General features: G+C 42.5%; 1 protein-coding gene across 22 annotated transcripts in view; it reads right to left on the bottom strand.

The window, feature by feature from the left end:
• The window catches only part of TMCC1 (transmembrane and coiled-coil domain family 1), a 243240-nt gene that overhangs the window by 10063 nt on the left and 205232 nt on the right, over positions 1-27945 (bottom strand). For 15 of the 22 annotated variants that reach the window (XM_067043382.1, XM_067043377.1, XM_067043379.1 and 12 more), the window contains 3 exons: positions 26994-27928; positions 11284-11419; positions 7644-8892 (listed from right to left, as the gene is read on the bottom strand). In XM_067043382.1, the coding sequence (XP_066899483.1) occupies positions 8578-8892; positions 11284-11419; positions 26994-27928 (1386 nt within the window). In that variant the 3' untranslated portion in view covers positions 7644-8577. Of the gene's footprint in view, positions 1-2408; positions 2684-7643; positions 8893-11283; positions 11420-19066; positions 19085-26993; positions 27929-27945 lie in introns of those variants that run through there. The other 7 variants (XM_067043380.1, XM_067043375.1, XM_067043374.1 and 4 more) reach the window with 3 other exon arrangements.

The following is a 27945-nucleotide window of genomic DNA, read 5'->3' as shown; positions in this document are numbered from 1 at the left end:
GATATGGATAGGAAAGCTTCTGAAAAGAGATATTAGTGTAAAAACACATAAAATGCAAATCAAGACCATGAGATACCACTTCACACCCATAGGATGGGAATAATTAAGAAGTCAGATGATGACAACTGCTGGTGAGGAGGTGCAGACAGCTGGTAGGAATGTAAGATGCTTTAGCCACTTTGGAAACAGTCTGGTAGTTTCTCAAAAGGTTAAACATAGTTACTGCATGACCCAGCAATTCCACTCCCAGGTATATACCCAAGAGAAATGAGACAAAGGTCCATTCAAAAACTTGGACATGAATGTTCACAACAACACTATTCATAATAGCTAAAAAAATGGAAACAACCCAAATATCCAACAACTGATGAATGGATAAAAATGTGTATCCATACAATGCAATATTATTTAGCAGTAAAAATGAATGAGGTACTGAAACATGCTACCACATAGATGAACGCTGATAACATCCTAAGTGAAAAACGCCAGTCACAAAGGACCACATATCATGTTATTCCAATTACATAAAATGTCCAGAATCGGCACGCCTATAGATAGAAAGATTAGTCGGGCTTCCCTGGTGGCGCAGTGGTTGGGAGTCCACCTGCCGATGTGGGGGACGCGGGTTCGTGCCCCGGTCCGGGAGGATCCCACATGTCGCGGAGTGGCTGGGCCCGTGAGCCACGGCCACTGAGCCTGCACGTCCAGAGCCTGTGCTCCGCAACGGGAGAGGCCACAACAGTGAGAGGCCCGCGTACCACAAAAAAAAAAGAAAGTAGATTAGTGGTTTCTTAGGGCTGGGAGAATAGGAGGATGACAGTTAATGGGTGGAGGGTTTCATTTTTAGGTGATGAAAATGGTCTGGAATTAGTGATGGTGGATGCACAACTGTCAGTAAACAAAAACCACCGAATAGAATACTTTAAACGACTGAATTGAATGGTATCTCATTAAAGCTGGTACTTTCAAAAAAGAGTAAGTACAGTAGTCTGGGTTGTTTTAGTACAGGGGCAAACAGCATAACATTCCAATTTTCCAAGTCAGTGTCTCTGGGCTGGCAATCTGGTCATGACGATTAAATGAATTTCAGCAGGAAGTGTTTCATTTATGTTCTGGAAGATACCTAATGAAAACATGTAAAAGAGAAAAAAAATGCTTCCAGTGCATAAAGAAGTGTGATTCAGGGTCCCTGAGTCCAAATCCTGGCTTTGCCATCTACTAGTGAAACGACTTGCCCATTGGATAAAACCCAAACACCTATCTGAGTTTGTTTCCATCTGCAACATGGAAATTACACCATCTCCTCTTCAGAGCAACTGTAAGAATTAGCAGTAAAACAAGTGGCACTGTGCCTGGCACAGACTAGGGATTCAATATGTAGCAATTTTAAAATTCCACTTTTCAAAGAGCACCCATTATGCACCAGGCACCATTCCCGGCACCGAGGACACAGCCATGAACCCAAAAAAGTCCTTACCTGTGGTTAAGAAGTCATCGGTAAAATCTACTGTTAGCCTCTCAGCCCAGTGTATGTGCGTCCATTAGCCAGCTTTTGTTCTCTATGGCTGGGATGCTTTTGTCTGTTGTTTCTACGGTCAGAGTATCCTTGACACGTACTGATTACTTTTTGGTTTTCCAAACCAACTCAAGAGACAGAGCTGGCTATAGACAGCCCAAACTCTGGCTACTGGGTCCTTCATCAGGTAAGAATGAATGAGAGACACGATATAGTCTGAAAAGACTCGGATGAGCGAGACAGCTCCCTGTCCTCAAGGAATTCTCAGTCTATTAATAACAATAATTGAGACCATTTGTGGAGCTGGATGAGGCACCGCACAATTATTTCATTTAATCCTCACAACCGCTCTCTAAGGTAGAGTGGTTATTATAATTTATTTTCATAATGGCCATAATAGAGTCTCAATAACTACTGAAATGAAGTCTTCTAAAAGAATCTTCCTTTGGACAGTTTAAGCATTCCTTAAGGCAGGCGCCTGAATAAATTTGTAAGCACTCTTGTTGTAGAATTTAACGATTCTAATGCCAGAAGTGACACACATTTATATATACGAAGTAAACTCTGAGCTTCCTATACCCTCACTATACCCTCACCTCCCAGATCAAATAAAAAGTTTATGTGATCCTTCCATTATAGGATCAAAAGGCAAAAGATCAAATACCTTGGACAGCATTTCTCAACCAGCTAAGTGACTTGGATCACATGAAAAGAAGGCTACTGGTTCCTTCCAGAAGGGCTATAATTGTCTTTAAACACAGATGGATCACTACACCACTCGACACCTTATTGCAGCCACAGGGCAAACCTTCAGCATGGCATTCAGAATTTTTCGCAACTATTTTTAACTTTGTCCCTGATTCACACGTTCTGCCCGGCAGCCTCCCAGCCGTCTGAGGCTCTGATCCATTGCTTGAACCACTCACCTCGGCCTCTGTCACCTCCGTGGTTTTGCCAATACTGTTCCTTCAACTTGGAAGGGGCTCCTCACTCACCTTCACTCACCGTAAACCCGCCTCCATCCAGCTTTTCCCAACTGCCCGGTCAGAACTGCTCCCTCTTCTTCGCTCCCACACATGGCTTCCAGCTCTGTTACAACACAGGTTCCTCTCCCCTTGACTGAGCACATCTCCACAGCCTGGTCTGGTACACAGTGGCTCTCAAATGCTGCAGGATGAATGAAGGGCTGAACTGAACAGGTGGTACCGGCTGCTGCAAGCCCACCGCCCCACGTCCTGTCTGGCACTGGGATGGCCATCGGACCACAAAGCCTAGAAATCCAGGGCGGCAAGAAAGCCCAACGGGTGGTCCAAACTTGGTCCAGAGCTCCTTCTAAGGCAATCCTAAAGCAAAAGATGTTCTATTACAGTCTGGCATGAGTAACACTGTCATCTCTTTGCCACCTCTCAAGGGACCTGTTATTTTCTTTTTAAAAAGTTTTGATTTTTTAAAGATACACAAATACATTTGTATTAAGAGACTCACACTTTATAAGAGTCAAGCATGAAAGTCCTATTTCACCACCATTCCTCCCACTCCCTTCCCCAGAAGTAATTACTGGGGACAGTTTAATGTGGCTTTATTTCTATATACTTACATACATATATTTATGCAAAGAAAACTATTTTGAACACAAATACACAATATACTATTTCACCACTTTTTTTTCCCCCATTTAACGCACTGAATTTACACATGAGGCCAAACATTTTCTACTGAATGCTTACTGGTGATTCATTTCTTTTTCTGTGAATCTTTTGCCTATTTTCTACTTAGCTGACGGTTTCTCGGTTTGTATTAACTCTTTGCGGACACCCATCTTTTGTTACGTACATTGCACAGACCTACTTTCCATCACATTCATTTACTCTTTCCTAACAGTGTAACTCTGGGCAGGCCACTTCAGTTTCGTTTCCTCAGCTAGACGATGAGGATGACGAGGCCTGTGTGAGGCCCTGGGGAGAGTCAAGTGAGAACTGCGTTACAAGTACCAAACACGAAGCCCAGAATTCAGTAAGTACTCAATAAATGTTAGCTACTCTTCATTACCTAGATTTGGGGTCGCAAGTTGGCCAGGAGTTTAGTTTAGCTCACGGAGTTTGAAAACACTTCAGGTGAGGCCGACACTTTCTAGTTGGCCACACACCCATCCCCTGCCTCCCCGGTCTGTTGTCTACACCACAGCTTCTCAGATTTACATTTCCAGCCTTCCACTCTCCAAAGTTTTTGATGGATGACAATAAATCAGGCTTTCACATTATCGGCTGCGGTCAGGGCTGTTCTGGGCGCCCACTGTGCACTGTGAAACTCTAGGATGTCTCATTCACAGTGTAGTTTTCTTACGGCCCCTTGGGATTGGCCGGCGTACAACCTGCACATCTGTACACGGCAGCCTGGTCCATATTTCCAAGAAGTTTAGGGCATTCTCACAGCGAGTTTAAAAGTTTTCACAAGCGGCATTTCTTATTTTCACATCACCCACAAGGTAGGATCAAGGTGGGTGTGATATGTCTAGTTTATAGATGGGGTAGGAGGCACAGAACCAGTAAGCCAGAAGTGTGGCCTAAACAGCTCGACATTCAGATTGGGGGTGTGAAGGACCAAGTCATGAGGACCCTGTTTGGTACCCTGTCAAAGGCAAGATTAGGGACTTCCCTGGTGGTCCAGTGGTTGAGACTCTGCGCTTCCACTGCAGGGGCTGCGGGTTCAATGCCTGGTCAGGGAACTCAGATCTCGGAAGCCGCAGCGTGGCCAAAAAAAAAAAAAAAAATTACAAAAAGGCAAGATTAGAGCTTCTCGATTTCCAGAGACCTCCTAGAGATCATCAAAGAAAAGCTGTAATAGAAACTACTATATCTATACCAAAACCATAGCTGGAGTTAGGCTAGAAGATAACCCCTTTCATGAATGTAGAACTTCAAACCTCAAATGTTTTGTAAAGTAAGTTTTTACACCCATCATAACATTGGTTCATTAACAAAGCCTTGTAACAATGGACAGGGATTATTATACCCATTGCGGGCAGCAGATGCTGAATTTGGGTGGTACTGCCTCTCAAGAACTCCCTCCAAAGCACTAAAAGGCAGTCCTACCTACCAGCCTAAAGGAACTGTGGCAAAATGCCAGTCTGAAATGAAGTGTATACAATCCAGGGAGACGGTGACAGCTACCCAGCTATCAGCTATTGGTTACAGTTTTAAGGTACTGGCTAAACACGCACACACACACACGCACACACGCACGCACACACGCACACACACACACTCACAAAGTTTCTAATGCACAAATTAGTAGAAAGTTTTCAGACTGACAAACTTGTCACCGGAACTGAATATGCAAAAATAATGAGCAAAACAAACCCGAGTCCAACCACCTCGTTATCAGCTGAGGTCTTTATTTCAATTTGTATGTACAGTAAAAGTGCTGCTGAGAATCTGCAGCAACCAGACAAAACAAAAATGTAAATCTCTCTCAACAATTAGCAGCTTAAGATCTATCAACTACAGTGTTAATGTTCACACGTTCACAAGTGTCATTTCTGTACTTTTCAATTCGTGCAAGTGAGTTTTTACTCTTACACACTTTGATAAAACACACTTACAGTCTAGTAGTCAATGCTACTGAGGGCATCACCCAGCATACACGACACACAGGCAGAAATGGTAACTCTTAGAGCCACGTTCAAAATCCCCAGCTTCACGTGGGCGTGGGAACCATAATGTTACCTGCGTCAGTTTTTTGATAATATTTGGTTTTGTTTTGGATGCACATTTTCTGAGGATGCAAGGCAGCTCCTCACTGGAACGCACTTGGAATTCAGCATTTCATCTGACTGTACCTCAAAGGAATATGAAATCAGAAACAAAACCAAATACAGCGAAGACCCCATGAAAATTATGCTCATTGTTACAACATGGCTAGCAAGGAAGGCTTGATCTGAGTTTTTCTTCGTATCAGATTTTTACCTCAGTTGGGTGGAGGGGGTACAGGGGAGAGAGAAAACCCCACCCAGTCAGGGAAGTGTAAAATTTAACCCACTTTTGCTTCTTAAGGAGCCAGTGGAATAGAAAGCCTTCCTTGCTAGGATGCGCTGAATATCTTTCCAAAGAACTGAAATTGGAGCAGACAGAAGTGCCGTTCAACTATCATAAAACAAGGTAAATGTTAGTCACTCTACAACCTGAACAGAGTCACCCAGGCTACCATCGTCAGCCTCACACACCAGCACTAACCAGTAATCCAGGAATGCTTCATTTCAAATGGAATGCATGTAGTCTTTAAAAGAGAAGAAGCATTAGAGTGGTAAGTTTCCATCCACAGAACTGTTAAACCATTAGAGCGAGGTTATAGAAGAGCTTTGAATAGATAAGAGAACCCAAGGACAGCCACAATGCAAAGAAGCTCAAAGGCGACAGGTATAGGCAGCACGAAGTGGAAGGAAGGCAAGAAAATAGTTGCACGGTTACAAACAGCATTAAATGCAGACAACTGTTGGGCCTGGCGAATAATCAACGGACAAGAGATCTAGAAAGCCATTACCGTGCCCGATCTAGCCTGGAGGTCCTTCCGAGGACATTTTGAGAATGGAGGATGGACAGTCAGCGCGGGCCTGTTTGGCTGGGAGCTCAGGGGGCTTTCCAGAGGTGAAAACCTTCCTTTGACAGAAACTGTCCCAAGGCAAATGGGAACAATTTCAAGCCATCTAGCCAGCGACTTCCAGTGCCCACAATACTTTGTAGCCTCTACACAGTTCAGGGGACTCAGAAGTTCTGACTGAGAAAAACTGGAGGATTGTGGCTAGAGCATCTTTCCAATAACTTCGTGGGACTGTCTTTCCCTCACTAAAGCAAAAAATTATGAAAAACTGTGCTAGTTCGACAAGGTCATGGTGTCCTTTGGCACTTCTGCCTAAAGTCACTGCAATATCTTTAGGCAAAGTTAACATGGTAAATACGTAGGCTTGTGAATAATTTGTTTTTGGCCTGAACATAAATTGGTTCCAATGATTTTTTAAAAGAAGAATCACCCCTGTGGTGCCTGCTCTGGGCACTGATTTTGAGAGGTCAACAGAGCTAACAGGTGTACTACAATCATTGGGGGATGAAGATCGGGGTACCTGAGTTAAAATATGGAAATGCTTATGGAAACAACATGCTGTTTCTGAGAAGGCCAGCCTGCCAAGCCACAGGAGGCTGGAGCTGTCATGTAAGCCATCCTCTCAGGCAGACAGGCAGTGTTAACCTAGTTCCAGAAGAACTTCCTGGTATAGGGGAGATGGGAAGAGCATGCTTTGCTACTCTTTTCAGGGCAAAGTATGTGCCCCTTGCTCATCACCTGGTTGCACAGAACAGAGGCCAAGAGGGAACAGCATTTGTGATTCAATACTATGAATACGAAAAGGTCGGCCAAGCTTTCTAGATAGGCTCTAAAAGCCCAAGGTCCACCAGGATGGTAGAACTGGTTATAGGATGGGGGAGAAGGCTCAGTCCATTTTTCTAAACTGTCTATAAAGGTCCATTGAGCATAGTTATGTGAATAAGTCAGTCTAGATGAAGAGGACGCTGACAACATTTTATACCCCAAACTTGAGTCCTTCTAACCTGACATTTCCTTTTCTGCTCTTTAAAGAGAAATCACCTTCAGCTGATTCTCTCGGGCAGACAGAATAAAGCTTTGAAATTAAAGATGCTGGGGCCAAAATGCAGACAGAAGATTCCACATCACTTTGGTTTCAGTAATTAGGGGGTGTTAAAAAATAAACTAAGAAAACACAAGGAATTATTTATGACTCTCATAGTATAGTCTCAATTTTTCCTACAGATAATCCCAGCCCAAAGTCACTGGGTAAACATATTGTTAGGGCAAAAAAAAATCTCTACCTTATCATGCTGGTTTGTGGAAACAGCCTCCCCCTCTCCCTGCGCACCCCTTTCCTCTCCAACCAAGCCAAGCCCATAAAGTGGTGGTGTGGGGTGGCAGGACACCAAAAAGCAGTAGCGGCAGCCAGAGGATGGAGTTTAAGCTGGGTCTCAAAACAAGGGTGTCAGAGGGTGGCATTTACAGCAAGTGTTCCTTTACTCAAATTGTTTCAAGACAAGAGGGAGCAGCACACTTAAATATCCACACATTTCTTCATTTAAAAACATCACTTCTTTATTTCAAAGGAAAAAATAAAAGACCCTCCCAACCCTTTCCAAAAAAACCCAATAATAATAATAACAATAATAAAAAATCCTATTAGAAACCATAAGGAAGCACTGAGAGTTTGAGTATTACATTCTTCAAGTATGCTGTTCAGATTTTTTTTTTAAAATCGGTGACTATACACATATTTAAAAAAACCTTAAAAGTGCGGCCATGGGATTTGCTTAAAGTTAAGTATTTAGAGGGCTACTTCAAAATACTGTAGGAGGACTGTGCAGTGATCCTTTGGGGCATGGTGCTCTCACTTGTGTATCCTAGCAAAGGTGACGGGACCAGGTTCAAAAGTGATCATACTTCCAGGGTTACCATGAGTGGCCAACTTGGGTGAGAAAGCCAGGGAGATCCATGTGTTCTTCCACGGACAAGGAAAATCCACCCTGAATCCAGAAATTCAGACATGGAATGTGGTAGGACTTCACAGTAAAGTTAGTCTGGGACGGGGAGAGGTGGTGAGCCCAGACAAGGCAGGGTGTTAGGTTTAACCGGTTTCCCTAATCAGGTTTTCGCATCTTTTTAGTGGATTTTAGTGCAGTCCTTCAAGCCACAATTTAGAATGCCCTGCAGTGTGCTCCAGATTGTTGGTTCATGTTAAAGGACTGTTTAAGATCTGCATCCCAAGGAAAATCATGCTACATAAAAATGATCCAAGATTTTTGCCCAAAAAACTTCTTGGATAAAATCTAAAAAATACTATTGCAATTGTGTCTTTTGAAGAAAAAAACATTATTCTAAATGTAAACAGATTCACTCAACTCTTTTGTTGTTGTAGAAAACTTCAGAGTAGGTAAGTTGCTGTCTAATTCTTCACCGCATGCACTCGCCAGAGGGTAGGGGAGCACTGCCTTCTTGTGCCAGCATCATCTGGAGGAGGAAAAGAACCGCTCCACGTAGCTGAAGAGGGCATCCCAGTGCTTCCAGAGAAAGGCAATGAAAACCACAAGGAATAAAGTGCTGAACGTCCTGTTGCGAGTCTTCATGAGGGGAACCACGCAGTTGGCCACCGTGGAGACAAAGACCAGGAGGACCGCCATGACGGCCAGGAGGATGTTGATGAGTTTGCCCAGGAGGTTCCGGGCAGTGGCATTCTCCAGCCCCTCCAGCTGCACCACCTGCTGCTGCTGCTGCTGCAACTCCATCTTGGAGATGCGGGTCTGGCACGCCTCCAGGGCCTCCTGTGGGCCAGACACGGAAGAGGTAAGCTTTCTACTCACAAGCACTCTGGGCGGCTGACATGCCCCTTGGGCAAGACAGACGCATCTTGAGCCACGCCAGTGATTTAAAATATGCTAGAGTCTTGAACATGAGAGGCCAAATGCATAACTCACAATTCAAGTAACTATTATTCACCTAAACTGCCTTCCATTGCATTCCTGTGGGACAGCTCACAGGAAGCAGTTGCCACAATTAGATTTGGCCTTGAATATTTTAATAACAAGATCTCAAATATATGATTTTGTTTCTCTTTTTTTCCATTTAAAAATTATTAAGTTGCACGGGACACACATAACTGTTCAACATAAAAACATTTCAAATAGGACACGAAGGCAGTCTCTCTTGGTATGTTCCTCAGTTCCAGTCCCTGCCCTTGACGTAACTCTGTCAATTTGGTGTGTGTTCATCTTTTCACCCGTGTTTAAGTCTATACACATGTCCCTAGGGATATAAATGGAATTATTTTAAAATTGTCTGCCTTAATGAAAATAGTATCATACCCTAGGACTGATCTACAGCTTGCTTTTTTCACTTGACAGCGGGTCCTGGAGATCTCTCCGTGTCAACGCGTAAAGGCCCACCTAGTTCTTTTTAATGGCGACCTCGCATTTATAGCTTGGATATGTCACAGTTTATTCAGCCAGTTCCCTACTGGAGAGACATAGGTTATTTCCAACTTTCCCACTATACAATGGAGAGGTGAACATCCTTTAGACATCCCTGTACACACTACTTGGTGTTTTTCAAGTTAAATAACTCCCTGACATCAGGGGAAAGGGCTCCCTGCTCTGTCTTCTTAAGAAGAGTTGATCTCTGTGAAGAGGACAGACACTATGCCCAAACACTTGACCAAACATTTCAAGTGATCTGCTCCTCTCAAGGCCATAATCTTCACCCATGAGTTTATATAAAATTTACCATAACACTCAGAGGACAGAACCTATTTCCTTAGCAATGGTCAGATACCCTCCAAAGCTCAGCAGTGGTGGGAACCCTGGGTTTTTCGGATCTTGGTTTCAGTGGGCCCTGGTTTCCTGGGATTTGAGGTAAAGGCTAGGCAACTTCAGACTGAAGCTAAGCTAGAGAATGGACATACAACAGATACATTCCAGCCCAGAATGACCTTGGGGAAAAAAACTAAAACGTAAGCAGAATTCTGGGGCATGGAGAAGATGGCATCTGGGCAAATGATCTAGACATTCCCTTGATTCTTTGTAATACAAGTTTCCTGGACCACTTCCCTTCTCTAAGACTAGTTTATTTCAAGATGCTTTCATATGAAACCACCAACTGCTTTCTTAGAAAATATCTCCTAAATGGGATGAGAAAAAGTTAAATATTGTATTTTCCCAGAGATTAAACTAGAGGAGTATTAGCCTTAAACATTATTGCCTCATGTGTTATTCTTGTAAACTGCCTGGCAATGCACCTGTAAAAGGTTTGGATTCGGCAGCTAGCACAAAAGCCTCCTTTACCATAGAAGAAGATAGGTAAGATGGCCCTGAGACATATCACAGCAGCTCCTGAAACAGCAACGAACAGATGTAACACATGTGCTTTTCCATATACTGAGACAATTGTGATCCTAAGAAACATTTCCTAAGAACGCAAGCAAGCATACCACGTCCAAATGGCATAGAGTTTTGAGAAATGCACCTCATCTGAACAGCAGGTGTATTACAGTTGGTATAAGCTTCTCAATATTCTACCCTCTCCATCCTTTTTTCCCCTAAACATTTTTAAAATTGTGGTAAAATACACATAAAATTTACCACTTTAATCATCTTAAAGTGTTTAATTCAGAAGCATTTAGTAAATTCACAATGTTATATAATCATCACTACTATTAAATTCCAGAACATTTTCATCATCCCCAAAATAAACCCCTATCACTCCCTTCCCCCTTCCCTTAGTTTCTGGCAACCACTAATCTACTTTCTCTCTCCACAGATTTGCTTATTCTAGACATTTCTTATAAATGGAATCATACACTGCGTGGCCTTTTGTGACTGGCTTCTTTCACTGAGCATAATGTTTCAAGGTGTATCCATATTGTAGCATGTATCAGTACTTCATTCCTTTTTTCTTTTTTTATTGTGGTAAAATACATGTAACATAAAATTTACCATCTTAACTATTTTTAAGTGTACAGTTCAGTGGTATGAAAAATCCATAATGTTGTGCAACCATCACCACCATTTATCTCCGTAGCTCTTTCATCTTATAAAACTGAAACTCTGGACCCATTAAACAATAACCCACCCCCCATCCCCCTAACCCCTTAGCCCCTGGAAACCAACATTCTACTTTCTGTTAGCCTTTTGCTTTTACACCTGAACCTTCATGCTAACCTGGATGTCCCGAGCCCGTTCATAGGACTGATATGCAATTTTCTCTTCCATGCTGGCCAATTCCTGCTTCAAGTTCAAAATTTCATTCTGGTGGAGCTCTGTCAGGTCATTTAGTTGTTCTTCTAATCGTTCACATCTAAGAAGGGGGAAAAGTTATAAATTTTTTATGCACTCTGTATTTTTCTTGGTATTATTCACATCCAATCCCCAAAATCCATTCTGCAAAGGAAGAAAATAAAAGCACAAAGAAATCAAGTGAGTGGCCTGAGGTAACAGGGCATGCTAGTGGGTACAGCTCTTAGTCCCTGGAATGGACAGCTTGTCACAAGGTCATATCATAGCAGCAACAGGGCTCTTCCACATCTTTCAACACATGGTATTTGTAGTGAGGCCAACAGCCCTGATTAGCTTTGAGCGTACCCATTATAAACGAGGCAGTTTTTATTCTGCTCTGAGCAGTATATGGGAGAGGCAAAAACTACAGCAACATTAAGCAGGTCTTATCAGAAGATAAACAGCACATAAATGGAAACTGACCTTCTGGCAATCACCAGTAGCTTATTCCAACACCGGGCAGGTCACTCACCTGGATGTTCATTATTCAGAGGCCATCATCACTATAGCCAAGCACAGTGTCTGTGACAGTGTCAACAGATATTTACTGAGAGCCTGCTGTGTGCCCAGTATGTTCAAAGTGCTGCGAACACTGTGCTAATAGGCAAGACAGAACGCCTGCCCTCAGTTTACGTTCTGCAGTGGGGGTGGAAGGCAGGAAAACCAGGACGACTGCAGGCATGGATAAGTAAACCAGGAAAGATCAGTACGGGCATATGGCGGAGTGCCCAGAGGCTGATGAAGCTGGAATGGTCAGGGAAGACCTCGCCGCGCCGCCCCCCGCCCTCCGCCCCCGCCGCCGTTCAATGCTCTAAACAATGAGAGCTGAAACCTGAGTGATGACATGAATAAGCCCCGTGAAGTTGTGAGGGGAAGAGTATCTTGAAGCAGAAGGAATTGCAAGTATAAAGTTCTCAAGATGGGAATTAGCTTGGTAGGTTTCAGGGACAGGAAGTAGGGAAGGTGTGGCTGCAGCTGAGTAAAAAACTGTGAGAACGCAGGGAGATAAGGTTCCTCAGGAGGAGGGATCATTTTGTACATCTTGCACCTCTAGCATCTAGGACTACATATGAAAAGGTTTATTCTACATAAAGATGGGACCTGGGCAGGGCATCTAAGGACCAGTAGGATTGGAACAGTTTTAAAGGACGAGATCAGAGATTCCTGGTGGAAAAAGAACACAGGTAAAGGACAGGAGGTGGAAATGTATAGGCTAACTGGAATAGTAGACCTAAGTAGGAGGAAAAAAAAGGAAATCTGCCCGTAAAAGATAGGTAGGGGAGTGGGGATCCTGGAATAGACAGTACAAGGGCCCAAAGCACACTGCTTGGGCTGGGGTTGTCGGGGGGAGGTTGGTGACATGATGAACACGGTGTTTTAAGAAACTGGGCTGTCTGCTAGTGGTGAAGCTTGGGGCAGGTTGTGGGTGGAGTTCAAGGAACCAGAAAAGGAGCTAAGTAGGTAGGAGAAAGGTTGACAACTACACATTAAGAAGCCTAGAAAGGGAAGAATAAACACAGGTCTAGCTTAGGGCGACCAGAATGGAAGCGTCTCCGTCAGACAGAGGGCTCATCCCAACAGAAGACATACAGTTGGGGTTCCACATCCTGCAGGTTCCACCAACCTCGGAATGAAAATACTTGAAAAAAAAAAATTCCACCAAGTTCCAAAATGCAAAACTTGAGTTTGCTGTGCGCCAGCAAATATTTACATAGCATTCCCATTGTATTAGGTATTATATGTACTCTAGGGGTGATTTAAAGTATGTGGGAGGATGTACATAGGTTATATAAGGAACTTGAGCATCTCCATCCGTGGGGGCGGAGTAGGGGGAATGTGTGTCCCGGAACCAATGCCCCACAGATGCTACCGCTGAGTGCTGCTCAGGCAGGCACACACCTAACGCTAGCATGTGAGGCTCAGCAGACTTCTTATTAAAAAAATAAAAATGTCAGAACAAACTCAAACATCTAAAACTACCCTCCCTTTTCCTCTTGTTTTTAACCACATGTATAGTACACAGTCTTTTAAGGAATATATGGAAGTTCTCTGTTCAAGGTAATTTTTATGTGGTGGCATCACCAACATTCTCCCTTCTAATAATTGTATAATGAATAACTATATTCATTTATATCCTAAACTCCATTCCTTCTCTATGAAACAGGGATTTAAAAAAAGGTACAGCTGACCCTTTTTACTATGTTACTGAATCCTATTTAGTTCTCCTGTGTCCTTGATAAGAATCTTTGTGCTGCTTTCTCTCCCACTGAAACTGTCACTAAAGTGACTGAACAATTGATCACAAAGGTTTCCACTTTTTGTCCGTAACTAGGGCGGATTCTCTGTGACTCAGCCTTTTCACTTTATCTGTGACCCTGGGCATGCTCAGAAACAGATGCCACCTCTGCAGCTGACTTTCCACCAAATTTTAAGTTCAACAAATGCCACAAGATTATGTTAATATATTGTCTTTTTATGATTGTCCCATTAAGCTGTTTGTGGTGCTTTCAGTGTCTGATGATTTCATTATTCTTTCTCCTCACCACAGAGCGGCTAGAGACTTTTTTAAAGTGGTGTTTCATTGTGTCAGTCTCTTGGGATTTAAGGGAAGGGCTGGGCCTGGCAGCAAAGAACTGTCCTAAGCTAAGGATTGATGTGGGGTGGCAGGGAGGGGAGCCTGGAGGTAGTGGCAACCAGCCTGCATGCTGATGAAAGCAGACCCAGATGACATCTTTGGCATGTGTTCCATAGGCTACCACCTCAACCCCTTAGCCCACAAATTGTATAGTCTTTCAGGCCTTTCAGGAATGTTGGAGAATCTTATCTGATATTAAACATGGCTCACAAATACCATTAGAACAGATTAAAAAGTAAGAGCAGTAGCTACCATTTATTCAGTGCCTACTATATAAATTTACTTCCACAACCCCAAGAAGGTAGTAGGTATTATCTTCACTTTACAGATGAGAAAGCTGTAGCTCAGAGAGGTAAAGAGACTTGCCCAAGGGCACACAGAAATTAAGCAGGGGAACAAAGATTTGAATCCAGGTTGGTGTGACTTTAAAGCCAAAGTTCTTAAACTCTGTGCTATGATGCCACTTTGAAACAATTCAAGAAGCCCAGATAAACTAATTCCCTTCATAAGTAAGAAATGTGAGTCAGGTCTAAAGCTGATCCAAATCACATAGCCACAAAGGGGCCCGGACAGTACTACACTGACTTGATGGTTTGAAGCTTTATGTCAAGGTGGAGTCAATGGGAGGAGGAGGGTAATAAAAAGATTATGGACCTAGAATAAGAAAGAAAATAACAAGTGTCGGTGAAGATGTGGAGATTTTCAAACCCTGGTATACTGCCGGTGCAACTGTTTTGGAAAACAAATTTGGCAGCTCCTCAAAGAGCTAAACATAGAGTTACCACATGCTTCAGAAATCCCACTCCAGGTATATACCAAAGTGAAATGAAGACTTATTTCCACTCAAAATTTGTACATAAATGTTCATAGGAGCATTATTTATAATGGCTCCAAAGTGGAAACAACTATCAACTGGTGAGTGGATATATAAAGTGTGGTCTATTCATACAATACAGTATCATTTGGAAAGAAAAAGAAATGAAGTAATGACACTTGCTACAATATGGATGAGCCTCGAAAATACTAAAGTGAAGGATGCCAGTAAGAAAGACCTGAAAATTGTATGATTCCATGTATATGAAATATTCAAAATAGGCAAATCTATAGAGACAGAAAGATTAATGGTTGCCAGGGGCTGGGGCAGGACTGAGAAGATTGGAGACTGACGAAAATGTCCTAAATAGATTATGGTGATGGTTGCATATATCTATGAATATACTAAAACTGTTGATTTGCATATCTCAATAAAGCTGTTAAGAAAGATTATGGATGCCTGTAGTTTACTTTGAAATGCATCAAAAAAATACAACAGATAAAGGATGGATAGATGGAAAGATATACAATAAGACAATATTGTAAAATGTAGAATCTAAGAGGTGGGTGTATGGATGTTCACTGTACAGTTTTTTTCAAGTCTGCAGTGTGTTTGAAAATTTTATAATAAACATTGGGAAAAAATGATTATAGGTGTTATAGCCAGGAGCACTTGGGTTTGATTCCTGGTTCTACTTCTCAAAGTTGCATAGCAAGTTCGTTCATCTGTAAACTGAGGGTAATAATCTCTACCTTGTATATTCGAGTACACAGGAGGTGTTAAAAAATGTCTCTCTCCTTTCCATCTTCACAGTCTACTAAGAACACACTGGCCCTTTCGAAAATGTTTCGCGTGAGCACGTGCTCCCTGAAAGGAATTCATGGGCAACTTGAGAACCTTTTTAACTAACCAAGTATTTCCTGTGGTGACTGACTCATGGCCTTAGTCTCATCTTAGGCTCATCAGCAGTCCACATCACTGTGCTAACTACAAAATAAATCCAGTATCTCCCACCCTGTTTGACGTGTCTCTAAGATGAGCACTATTTCACGTACCTCCCCCCTTCCCCTTTAGTGTTGCTAAAATCAGTAGATTACAAAGAGAAATACACCACAAACAGTTAAAGTATTGTTTGAAAGATAAAAATAAAGATAAAAATTAAAAAAATGAAAGATAAAAATGACTATAAAGAATCTTAAATTCTAGGGATTAGAAAAAGCCTACTTAAATCTCTTTCCATCAAGGAACTATTTCTACAACATCCCTGACAAGCAATCTCTCTGTGAACACCTTTAAAATTTATTTATTTATTTATTTTGCGTTACGTGGGCCTCTCACTGTTGTGGCCTCTCCCGTTGCGGAGCACAGGCTCCGGACGCGCAGGCTCAGCGGCCGTGGCTCACGGGCCCAGCCGCTCCGCGGCACGTGGGATCTTCCCGGACCGGGGCACGAACCCGTGTCCCCTGCATCGACAGGCAGACTCGCAACCACTGCGCCACCAGGGAAGCCCTCTGTGAACACCTTTAGTGGCAGGGTATCGTTTTTCCTAAGGCAGCTGTTTTCACTGCTAGATAGATACAGCTATCCATCTAAACCTAAACTAAAACCTAGCAACTCAGCACTCTCACCTCAAGCCCCCTCTCTCATCGACATTACCTGTGATACCTGCATTCAGCAATAGGAGACAGTTCCCTATGGATTTCCACAGAATTAATCCCTAAAGTCCTGACCGCACTCGCATCTGTATCATTTTTGAACTCGGTCTGCTGACTGGTTTCTTTCAACTCACTCTCTCTTGCCTCATGTTATTTGTAAAGACAAGCCTGTCTTCTATTCCACTATCTTCATCCTGGGTGAAGACACAGAAGGCAGGAGGTAAGGGCAAGGCCACTCAAGAGCTTAGAGTCTGCTGCTAGAGAGTATCTCAGCCCCTAAGCCTGGTAACTGTCCTTGCTAGGGTGATATACATTTTGTTGTATATCATAAAAGGTCAGGTGAGAAGAAGAAAGAATAAGTCAGCCTACTTTGTAATTTTTGCCTGGGGCTCTGGAGCGTCATGCATAAACCTCTAATTGAAAAGCAAAATCGCATTTGCATTTGTGTTTTATTTATCCTAATGCTCTTGTGAGCATCTATCAATTTAAGTGGACAGGAATAAAGTGAACAGAAACTTGCCAGGTGGCAAGTGACAGGCAGATTAGGGTATAAGAAATGTTTTTCCTCCCAAACTTTTAACACTCTAACATTCCTTTGAAATGCAACCCTTGAATCCTATATTCTCTTCCAGAATTTTAGAACCAAATCAATGTAGACATTAAGAATTTTCAATATATATAATTTTAAGTCCCCACTTAATTAGATTTACCAACACGCTTTATTGATTTCTTTCACCAATGGTGTGAGTTCATGTTTTTTCTTCTCGAAATATATCCTGTAGTATTTCTTTCAGCAAGGTTTTATAAGAGGTAATTTTTATCTACATGAGTCTTGATTTTATCCTCTTCCTTGAATAATAAAATCAGGTGGACAGAGCAGCCTACATGTAGTTATTCTTCCCTAGCACCTCGAAGGTATCATTCTGTTGTTCTCTGGCAGTATAATGTCTCATTTATTTCGTGTGTTTCACACTGGGTTTCTTTCGTCTGTTTCACACTGGGTTTCTTTCATCAACTAGATTTCCTTGTGACATTTGCAGCTTTTGTTTGAGAGTATTTTATGGAGTTCCCTCCTGCATGTATCTCTTTCAGGTTCCTTTTTGGGCTCTTTCATGGCTTTGGGTTGTGACAAATCATGTTTTGGATACTTACACCTATGAAGAGCTAAGATGATTTATTAAATAACATCTGAGGCTGCCCCTCAGATTTTTTAACCCATTTGTGAAAGTAGAAATTCTATAATTATTTAACACTATGCATGAGTATGTAATACTATATATAAATAATGGAGTACTTGCAAAAGTCCTCAGCACTTGTTTCTAACTCTTGAAGCTTATAAACCAATATTTGTCATATAATGGTCATTAACATGTCACAGGTTCTGGAAACCATTTTAGGACCGAATTTTGCTCCCCCCACATTATATCTAAAGGCTCTCCACCTTCACTGCTTCTGCTTCACACGTTCTTTTGACTTGGAGATGTTTTTATGCTGTGTTATGCAGTCTGTACCAGCTGATGTATCAGCTCATCCAGGTTTTGGACTCAAATCCTGGCTCTGTGACACACTGGTGTGAGTGACTCTGTTCATCTGTTAAGAAGAAATCTATCTACTCCAAAGGGCAACTGTGTGGATTACATAGGAGGTAGATGCCTGGCAAAAAACGGTACAACCCCTAGGTGAGGTGGTTCAAAGGCACCACTTGTTGACTGCCATGTGATTCCAAGTACTACTATATGGCCCCACTGTTCACGGCTAGCAGCTCCTGATTTTTTCCTCGAATCCTTCATTTCTTCATCTATCTCCACATTCTCAATTTCATATATTCTGGAATTTTCACTGTTTCCAGTATATTCATGTTTTTTCTATGACATCACACAAATGGGTTTACTGGGCACACATTCTGTCCTTCTCAACTCTGGGCACAAGCCTCTTCTTACTTCCTCACCAGGAGGGCCAGCACAAGCATACAAATGGTTCCTGCCATTATCTGGCTCAAGTCTGCCAGATAATTCCACTAGTTCCATTCACTGGCCTGATCCAAGCTGTCCTTTAAATTGATAAAAACCTCCTATCTACCTTCCTTTCATGGTATGTATTTTGTATGTGTGTGAGGGAAAATCTCTTAAATAAATGTTATCTGATCTTTGCAAATCTTCAGCAAGAGTTGAGTAGAAAGTGCTAATCCTTACCATGGATTACCATACCCTTGTAGAAAATGAAGTCTTTCAGAGTTGAACAATTTACTCACAGTTACATGGGAATTAACAGCAGGATCTTCTCAAGCTGAGTCTTCCTAAATGGGAAAAACGTAACTATTTGCTCCCAAAGACGGCACTTTATTAGCAATGACTTAAATAGCAAAGTAGCATTTCGGTAAGTAAAATGAGCTCCATTTTCCCACAGATGAAACACAAACAAGTTAGGAGACTTGCTGAGGTGACATAAAGCTGCAGAACTCAGGGGTGAAGCAAAACTCACAAAGGGTTCAGATGAAACAGCCCCATTAATTCATCCACTAATGACTACCAGCATTTACTGCCCTCTTCAAGTCATAAGAATTACCTGGAGAATGATGGCTTTCTGAAAGAACAGAAAAGTTGAAGCTGTTATTGTGTAGCTGTAACCCTATTACACTCACAGAAACAGCTGTGTTTGGGTTACCACAGTAAGCACCTCCAATCTGCAGGAAACATCAGGGAGGAGACTGAGAAAGCCATAAGATTTGAGGCTTTTGCAAAACATGATGAACAAAGAGGTTGGCAAGATGCCGCTGGTGTCCTGCAATGCAGTCTTCTGGGTTGCCTCAGTACCCTGAAAAAACTGTACTGGCTTGTCATTATTAAAACACTTTCTATAATTTTTTCACCTGGGTCACGGAAGTTTGTTCCCCAGCTCTTTTCACAACCTCACGACCTGCAAAGTGAAAGCACAAACCTGACCATGCTCAGCAATTTCCAATCAAACATTTTTTCAGTGTTATCAGCCTGAGTGGCTTATATAACCCACATGTGAAATTACGGTCTGCAAACAGGCTAACACAAACAGCCCAGTGAAAATGATGTGGTGTTATTCGGGGTGGAGGAGTGTATGTGGTGGATGAATTTAGGGTTCAATCTAACCTACTTAATCATTGTAAGCATCAAAACATCAGCCCCCAAAATAACAAGAACAATGACAGCTACCCGGCCCCACTACACCTTTTCATGTGAAGCATCTGCCTCGGAGGAACTCAAATTCATGAAGACATTTCTCCATTAATCCTCACTCCTTCCTCTCTGGGATGTACTTCAAATTATAATGAAGAAATGGGAGACTGAGAAAAATGCTGCAACTTTCCCCTGTTAGTGAGGTGCAGGGAGGGTTTGAACTGCTTGGTTCACACTACCTGTTTTTTAGATTTGTTTTATTGTTGTCTTTTAACATCCACCCCCCCACACCCATTAGTCAAACGCAAAATCTGAATAACAAAAGGAAGAAAATACTTCCCACCAACTTCCCACTCCTCCCATTTTTAATATTATAAACTCCTTTGCTCACTTTACTTTCTAGTGTTTACTTCCTGTCTAAATTCTAAAATGGAGAAGCCAGATACCTAGGGAATTCATAGAAAGAACACCTCCATTCTCTCAAATATTAACACCAAACCAGCAAAGGGAAAAAAGGGAAAGTAAATTGTGTAACAGCCTTTCATATGTGATTTTTTAAAATCAAGAACTCCCTGTAAGGGATTTTAACCCCTTCATAAGACACTAATTAAAAAACTCTCTGGACATGAAGGGGGGGTATTCTTGATCCTACTAGTATATGATTTTGACTGGCACATGCTTTTCGTGTGATTCCATCTGGAACAAAAAGTAGCCTGAGATTAATAATCTCATTTTGAGACTTTTAACTTAAAGGTCCTTTCTCAATCATTACAACTCAAAGGGAACGTAGACAGCTAAATACGATTTGAGCTTAACTATTATTAGTAAACAGAAAGCTTGAACCCTGTGAGATCTTTTTTAAAAAAGTAGGTTATATTATATTTGGGCAGGTGAAATTCTTCCCCCAGAAGCAAAACCTGCTCTATCTACAAAGTATTAAGACACATCCAGATTGTGTTGTAGGTTTACAATTCACAAGTGAATACGGGTCTTGGAAAGTGAAAATACAAATGGTCTTAGAAACGGATCCAACTTCATCCACTGGATTAGTCAACACAGTAGTCACCGTCCTAGATCCAAGACAAGCCCGGGCTCTTTTGGGTCAAATTCCTGACAAATGAGAGATTTTGGTGAGTGCATAGGTTGGGAATGCTTCACTTAATGCACCACTGTTTGGGTGTGGCTCAAAAGTCTGCAGCCCCTCTGAGAGCCAGTGGTGCTTCCCTAGTTGGGCAACAGGTCACTAGGACAGGGTGGCTGAAGAATCTTGTAGAACGGGTATCGAGAGAAACAGGAAGAACTAGGTCCCAGGGCTGACAGACACCAAGAGGCAACTATGAAAGCAATCTACTGTATTATTTCCCAAGTGCATACCGGAGACCTGAGGTAGTTTCTGCCAGTGTTTGACCAGAATGGACAGACATAGCTGGGGCAGGAGATTAGGACATACAGTGGGAGCTTGAATACACTCCTGGCTGAACTGGGGAAAGAAAGTCAATTTTCCCTCCTTACCTTTTGTTACCATATTTGTGTTCAAGCCCAAAAAGAGGCTAGGAAACAGTGAACTAGCTAGCCTTCAGTTGAAAAGGAAAAAGCACAGAATCAGTCCCCCAATTAACAATCAGTCCCCCAAACTTTCAGGAGAGGCAGGGCATTATCTTAAAGTCAAAAAGCAGCAGATGCCTAAAGCATATAGGGAATAAATAAAGGCTATAGGGGCTTTCTGGGCAATTTGGAGACTTCGTAATGACAGCTTTCTAATATCCTGCCACTTCTCAGACCATATCAGGTGCTTCCACAAACATTATCTCATTTAATAATCTCAACAACCCTGTACAATTACCTTGTTTTTACAGCGGAAACTGAGACTGGGGTGAGTTACATAAGGTCACACTGCTAATTAGCATCAGAACTGGCAAGAAAATTTGAGGCTTGTCCAACCTTAATTAATCAACAAAGTAATTAATTTATTTGCTCTCCTTCTCTTCCTCTGTTCCTCCTTCCTCCCTCCCACTCTCCCACCATTACCTCTTCAGTGGCTAAACTGGGAAGAGCCTATCTGTATGAAAGATCTCTTTGATGGAAGGTCTTACCCTTCTTATGAGGCATCTCTTATGAGCACCTCTCAACTGGGCGTTTTTTCCTCTTATAAATGAAGAACTAATTTGATCCAATATTTTCAGTTTCCATTTCAAACTTATGGCCAAACCTAGTCTACATATCCTCTGGAGAGCCTCAGATCAACTTACAGTGGACAAACAGGTCTAACACACGGAATACGGGGCTAACGGGGCTAACATAGCTCTATCTGACCATGTCTCTGTCTTACACCCAGTGATAGTAAAAGTTCATGCTTAAACAACAATTTCTTTAGTTAGAACTCCAATGGCCTGTGCCTAACTGGGTGCACCTAGTTACTGACTGTTCTACTGCATGTGATGACTGCTCATGGTGACTGCCTCCTCCTGTATTTTTGCTCTTATGACTCAGTGCAATTTAAAATATCCCTGGGCTTAATACAAACAGTCTCAGAAGCCGATTTCCAAAGAACAGTAATCCCCCTAAAATAGAAGCTTTCAAATGGCATTACTGCTCAACACCAGGAGTGTTTTCAGCCTGCCTGACACGACACTGCTCTCCATACAGGCAGAAGCTGAGTAAAATTCCAGGCCAGATTCGCTAAGGGGAAAACTACAAAAGGAACCTGTAAAACTGTTAATGAATTGTTTTCCTAGTTCTCTCCTATTTTCAATGCATTTTGCCACAGCTGAACTTTTTCCTACTGTAGCTCAATACAAGATTACCCACACTTTGGGAACAGACTAATCCTCCAGCTTTTAGCAGCAAGTTAAATATATGTTAAACCATTTTACTGTGTGACCTGGCAAAAGTCACTTGATCTTTCTGGGGCTCAGTGTACTCATCTGTAGAATGAGATTAAACTAGATATCTAAGAGCCCCCCTTCTATCTCTGAAGTACTAAAGTGAACCCAGTTGCCACTAACAAATCTGTAATAATGCTCTAATGGGATGAAGAGATTGGCTGGACGAGGAGAATCTGAAGTCAGCACAGATCCCATCACTAAAAAAAAAGTCTAATTCTTGTCTCCTACCTTCTCAAATTCATGATCCCACTCATATCTAACAGTCCAATACAAAGCTCAAAGACTAAGTACATAGTTACTGTCCCAAGGTTGAGGTAGATTTCAGAGCCAAGCTCTGCCACAATGACTTCCTGGGCTAAGTGCATGTGGGTGCTGAAGAAACACTCTTCCGTCATGGCGTAATCACGTGGGTGCTGAGAGGTTTCTGAATGCTTCTGATTATTCCAAAGTAGACCGTCTTGGACAAAACTCTTTACCCTGGTGCTACTCACTGGGGTAGAGACCAATGGGAAGCACATTAAGTGAGTGACAGTGTTGAGAAGGGCCTCTGAAAAGGGGGAAGTCAGGACGGGGGTGGAGGTTTACTTACATAGGGGTCTCCTATTATTTACCTACACCTGAGAAAACTAGTGTAGATACTAGCTTGAGAAAACTTTCTAGAACTTGTGCATTCACAGAATTTTACAGAACGTGTTAAAACAGGGACAACTTTTTGGAAAATATACACTGTGACCTGGAAAAGGCCCAATACCTCTTGCTAATAAAGTCAATGCTTCTTAGAACTGGACTATAGATTAGTTTTTCAATCATACAGATGTCAGGTTTGAGTTTGGGAAAAAACTTGTCCTGGTATGAAAAGAACACAGGCTTTGGAGTCAGATAAAACTGGGTTTGATTCCTGGCTTTACCACTTACAGAGTCATCTTTGGCAAAACTTAAAAACCTCACTGGGCCTCAATTTCCTCATCTGTAAAATGGGGTAATACAATGCACCTGCAGGGACATTGTGAGGATTAGCAAATATACATGAAGCATCTAGCATTATGCACATCATAGAAGTTTAGTGAGAGAAGCTGCCAGAGGTAGAGTCCTCCTCCTCCTCATTTAATACTGTGCATGGCCTCCCTCCTGTCAACTCAGATATTAGTAAAATAAACTACAGCAGAGAAAATAAGCAGAAATGCATCTAAAGCAGCCATGTACGCATTAACTGGTTTCTTGGTCACAGAAGAGTCCCTTAAGTCCATCCCTCCCTACTTTCTCCCTAGACAAAACGCCAAGCCTGTAACAGAGTAGAAATAGAAATTAGCAGAGAGAGGCTGCAGCAGGCAGCTCACCTAGAGTGCGGAGAGGGCTTCTCTGGTGGCGCAGTGGTTGAGAGGCTGCCTGCCGATGCAGGGGACACGGGTTCGTGCCCCGGTCTGGGAAGATCCCACACGCCGCGGAGCGGCTGGGCCTGTGAGCCATGGTCGCTGAGCCTGCGCGTCCGGAGCCTGTGCTCCGCAACGGGAGAGGCCACGGCAGCGAGAGGCCCGCGTACCGCAAAAAAAAAAAAAAAAAGAGTGCGGAGAATATGTGGAAAGGAGAAAGAACAAACTAAAAAGGCAGACAGCAGAAGTTTAAAAAGCAAGCTACCCAGGACCATTTATTGCACAGGCATGTAAGCTGACACCCTCACTGAGCTGAGAGTATAGCTCTAAGAACATTACTGTGTTAAGCTAATTCCAATCATGTTAGGTTCAATGTAACTACTCTGTTAAAAGAAGGTAGAGAAATTCTGCAAAAATGCTTAAAATGTTAAAAGTATTGGTGCTTAAAAGAATAAACTACAATCTGTGGGGAAAATCTCACTTATGTAGAACAGTTCAAAGACCAGCAAAATTAGATAAATATATTTACCGTGTAAAGACATATGGAACGGAGGAGAAATCCCTTACTGCTCTATGCATGGAAATACTGGTGTGACGAAATAGTTGAGTAAAACACTTGTGACTTTTCCACTGCTTTTCTTGGGGAAAAAAAGATTCAAAATTCTGTTTTAAGGAAAGACCATTCTCAAGCTGCAGTGATTTGACAGTGAGATTACACATTATGTATTCCTCTCGCCCCCTCTGTTTTTGAAAATTCACAAGTTTCCTTTTATTCTCTCTTCATTCCATAAAACAAGTCATTCACTTACTACCAAGAACCCAAAATGCAATGAAAGAAATGCACTTCTCCTTAACGTCATTAGTGGCTTGGACATGATTCTTTTTTTTTTTTTTTTTTTAAATTTATTTAATTTATTTATTTTTGGCTGTGTTGGGTGTTCGTTGCTGCACGCAGGCTTTCTCTAGTTGCGGAGAGCGGGGGCCACTCCCCGCTGCAGTGCACAGGCCTCTCACTGCAGTGGCCCCCCTCACTGCGGAGCACGGGCTGCAGGTGCATGGGCTTCCGTAGTTGTGGCACATGGGCTCAGTAGTTGTGGCCCACAGGCTTAACCGCTCCACGGCACGTGGGATCCTCCCAGACCAGGGCCCGAACCCGTGTCCCCTGCATTGGCAGGCGGATTCTCAACCACTGAGCCACCATGGAAGCCCTGGACATGATTCTTTTAATGAGGTAATAATGAGGAGCTAAAGTTCTGCCCTGTCTGTGAATTATTTTAAATGGATACAAAGGAGGCCTTGGGAGACTCGTTTTCCTCCCTGATTTTCTCACGCTGGCCTACACCTGACCTGAAGAGGCAACAAACTCTTTATGAATTTTAAGCTCTGGAAGAATTGCTATCCTTTCAAAATAAAGGGGTCAAAGCAACTGACCGTGGAACGCCCAGGTCTCCATGTTCAGAGGGGTGTTACTTTAATAGCAGCAGTAGCAGCTGCTACCTAACATCAATCAAGCACTTACAGGGCCAGGCACTGAGCTATGCGCTTTACATAAATTATTACATTTAAATGGCACAATAATCTTATGAAGGACTATTATTATTTCTGTGTTAGAGATGAGGAAATCAAGACTTAGAGAAGTTAAGAATCTTGCCCAGTTTTCAAGATTAGTAAGTGGCAGAACTAGAATTTGAACCCGGGAGTTAGGTTTAATGTGGTACAAAGGACCAGGTGTTTTATTTTTAGAGTCCATCTGAGTATCTGTTAGATTGCTCGCTGCTTTAGAAATTGTCTTCTGAATATATTAAAGAATATACAAAACAATGAAATAAGAATAGTCATACACTTGCTTTTAGAACTTCATTTCTCTCTCCCACACTTCTCTTTTCTTCTCCCTTAAGTCTTAAGTCAGAATCGAAGGACAGAAGAGTGAAGGTAAGAGGTAGGACTGAGTAGCTGATGCGCATTTTCTCCATCTGGAAAGAGCTTTGCTGAGGGAGCTCCTTTCAGAGCTAATTGATACACACAATTTATTTCAGGCCCTGAAATTATCTCATAAAAGTAAACTTTAAAAAAAAATCAATTTTATTATGTATTTTTTAATAAGAGGTAAAGGGACCTTAAGAGACTTTCTGTTCAATCCTTGACATTATAGTAAAAGTACTGAGGATTCCCTGTAGATCGTAACTGGGACAAAACCACAATCCAGGCCTTTCAGGGCCTCCCTGTGCCTGTTAACAGGCTGTGTGGCTCCTGTAATATTGGCCCTTAATCTGTATCAGTGAGGTGGCCTGGCTCTGGCTGACAAAGTTTGGATCTGAATGAGTACTCCACGTGGATATTATTTCTATCTGCACGTGATGGAAGCAAGGGGAAGGGACACACATTTGGAGAACAGCTAAGAGTGGTCTAATATGAATACAGTTTGTAATGTGAAACACAAAAAAGAGACCAGCTTCCACCTTTAGCGGATTATGACTCAAAGCACTTAGTCCTTTGCGAATTCTCTATTGTAGAACGATTTCATGTTTAAGTCCACTCTCATTCAAACATTTGCCAATTCATAAAAGTAACAGACAGGCTTATCTGGATTTATTTCCAGTCTAATCTTTCTATACCAATTGCCCAGATAAGTGTGTTTAAAGTCAAATATCTACAAGGTTCATTACATTTTGGCTGGGCTATATCTTTGATTTCTACAGAGTTCAGAGGGTTATAGATCTTTTAAATTCAATGTATTATAACTATAGGCTGCAATTGTTCATGGTTCTGTGATTATAAATAAGTAGGTGGAATGCCTTAGAAAGCTTGGGCTTCATTTGAAATTTGAAGACTAGAGGGCTACAGTAATCATCACCCCCTGACTGAAACACTCTACTGGTGTGTGATCATGGGAGTCATTTAACTCTGCTTGCCTCTCTTTTGCTCTCTATGATAAGAACTCATGCAAACATCACGTAACATATCTAAAGTGCTGTGCATACTCCAGAGAAAGACACTGTACCAAGACCTTTTAAAGCTACTCCACAGTATCCAAAGAGAGGGAAACCTAAACATAAATAATTCAGGATTTTAATTCCACGTAACTTACCTATATCGCTCCTCCTGTAAGGCCTGCATTATTAATGAATAGTCCCTCTGATAATGCTCCTTGAGGGTCTCAAAGGATTCCTCTAGTCTGGCCTGGGTTTCCCGGATCTCCTGGATCTCATGTAGTAGTGCATCAAATCCTGAGCTCTGCATGTCCAGGGTGTTTGTTTTGGAGCTGGACGCTCCTACAGCAATGCCTCCAGCGGTGCTGTTGGCTCCCACCGAGCCTGACGTGGCACTAGAACAATCTTCCTCACTACCATATTTGGGGCTGGACTGAAAGTTTGAAATTACTCCCAAAGCCTTTCCCGCATCATCCACTTGCCCTTCCTCTAAAGAGTCCTTCAGGTTAGGGATATTGTCTGCACTGCCAAACTTATTCCGAATTAGTGAAGCGATCTCTCTGGGCTTAGAGACCACGGCCCCTGCTGCTGAATGGGTTGCCTGGGAGAAGCTGGAGAGTCCGCCTTTAACACTGTCCACTACACCTTCACTGAAGCCAGTCACCTTTGCTCCCACATCCTTCAGACCCTGGTGCATGTCCCTGAAGACGTCCTTTGGCTGCCGGGGGATCCCATTCTGTTCCACCTCTCGGAGCTTCCTGTGGTAGTGCTCAAGCTTCTTTTGTAGTTGGAGGATGGTCTGGGCAGATTTCTGGTTCTTCTTCTCAAAGACCTGCTTGATACGGGCGGCCTGCTGCTTGTCCGCACTGTTGGCAAGCTTCAGGTACTCGGCAACGTTGTCGTCCCGGGCTGTTTGTGCAATCTTGATTTGTTCTGTGAGCTTCAGGATCTTCTGCTGCAAGTGAGCAATAGCAGCCTTTGTGCGCTGAGGGTCTGGTGTTCCATCCACAGCGTCTGTGTGGAGGCTGCCATCGGTGCTGGAGGCCACCGCACTGGAAGTCTGGGCGAGGCTGCTTACTTCCAACCGCTCGATCTAGCATAAAAGCAAGA

Source organism: Kogia breviceps, chromosome 10, assembly GCF_026419965.1.
Source record: "Kogia breviceps isolate mKogBre1 chromosome 10, mKogBre1 haplotype 1, whole genome shotgun sequence".
NCBI classification, from domain to species: Eukaryota; Metazoa; Chordata; class Mammalia; order Artiodactyla; family Physeteridae; genus Kogia; species Kogia breviceps.
Note: the sequence above shows the minus strand (reverse complement) of the source record. Positions and strands in the feature narration are given on the sequence as shown.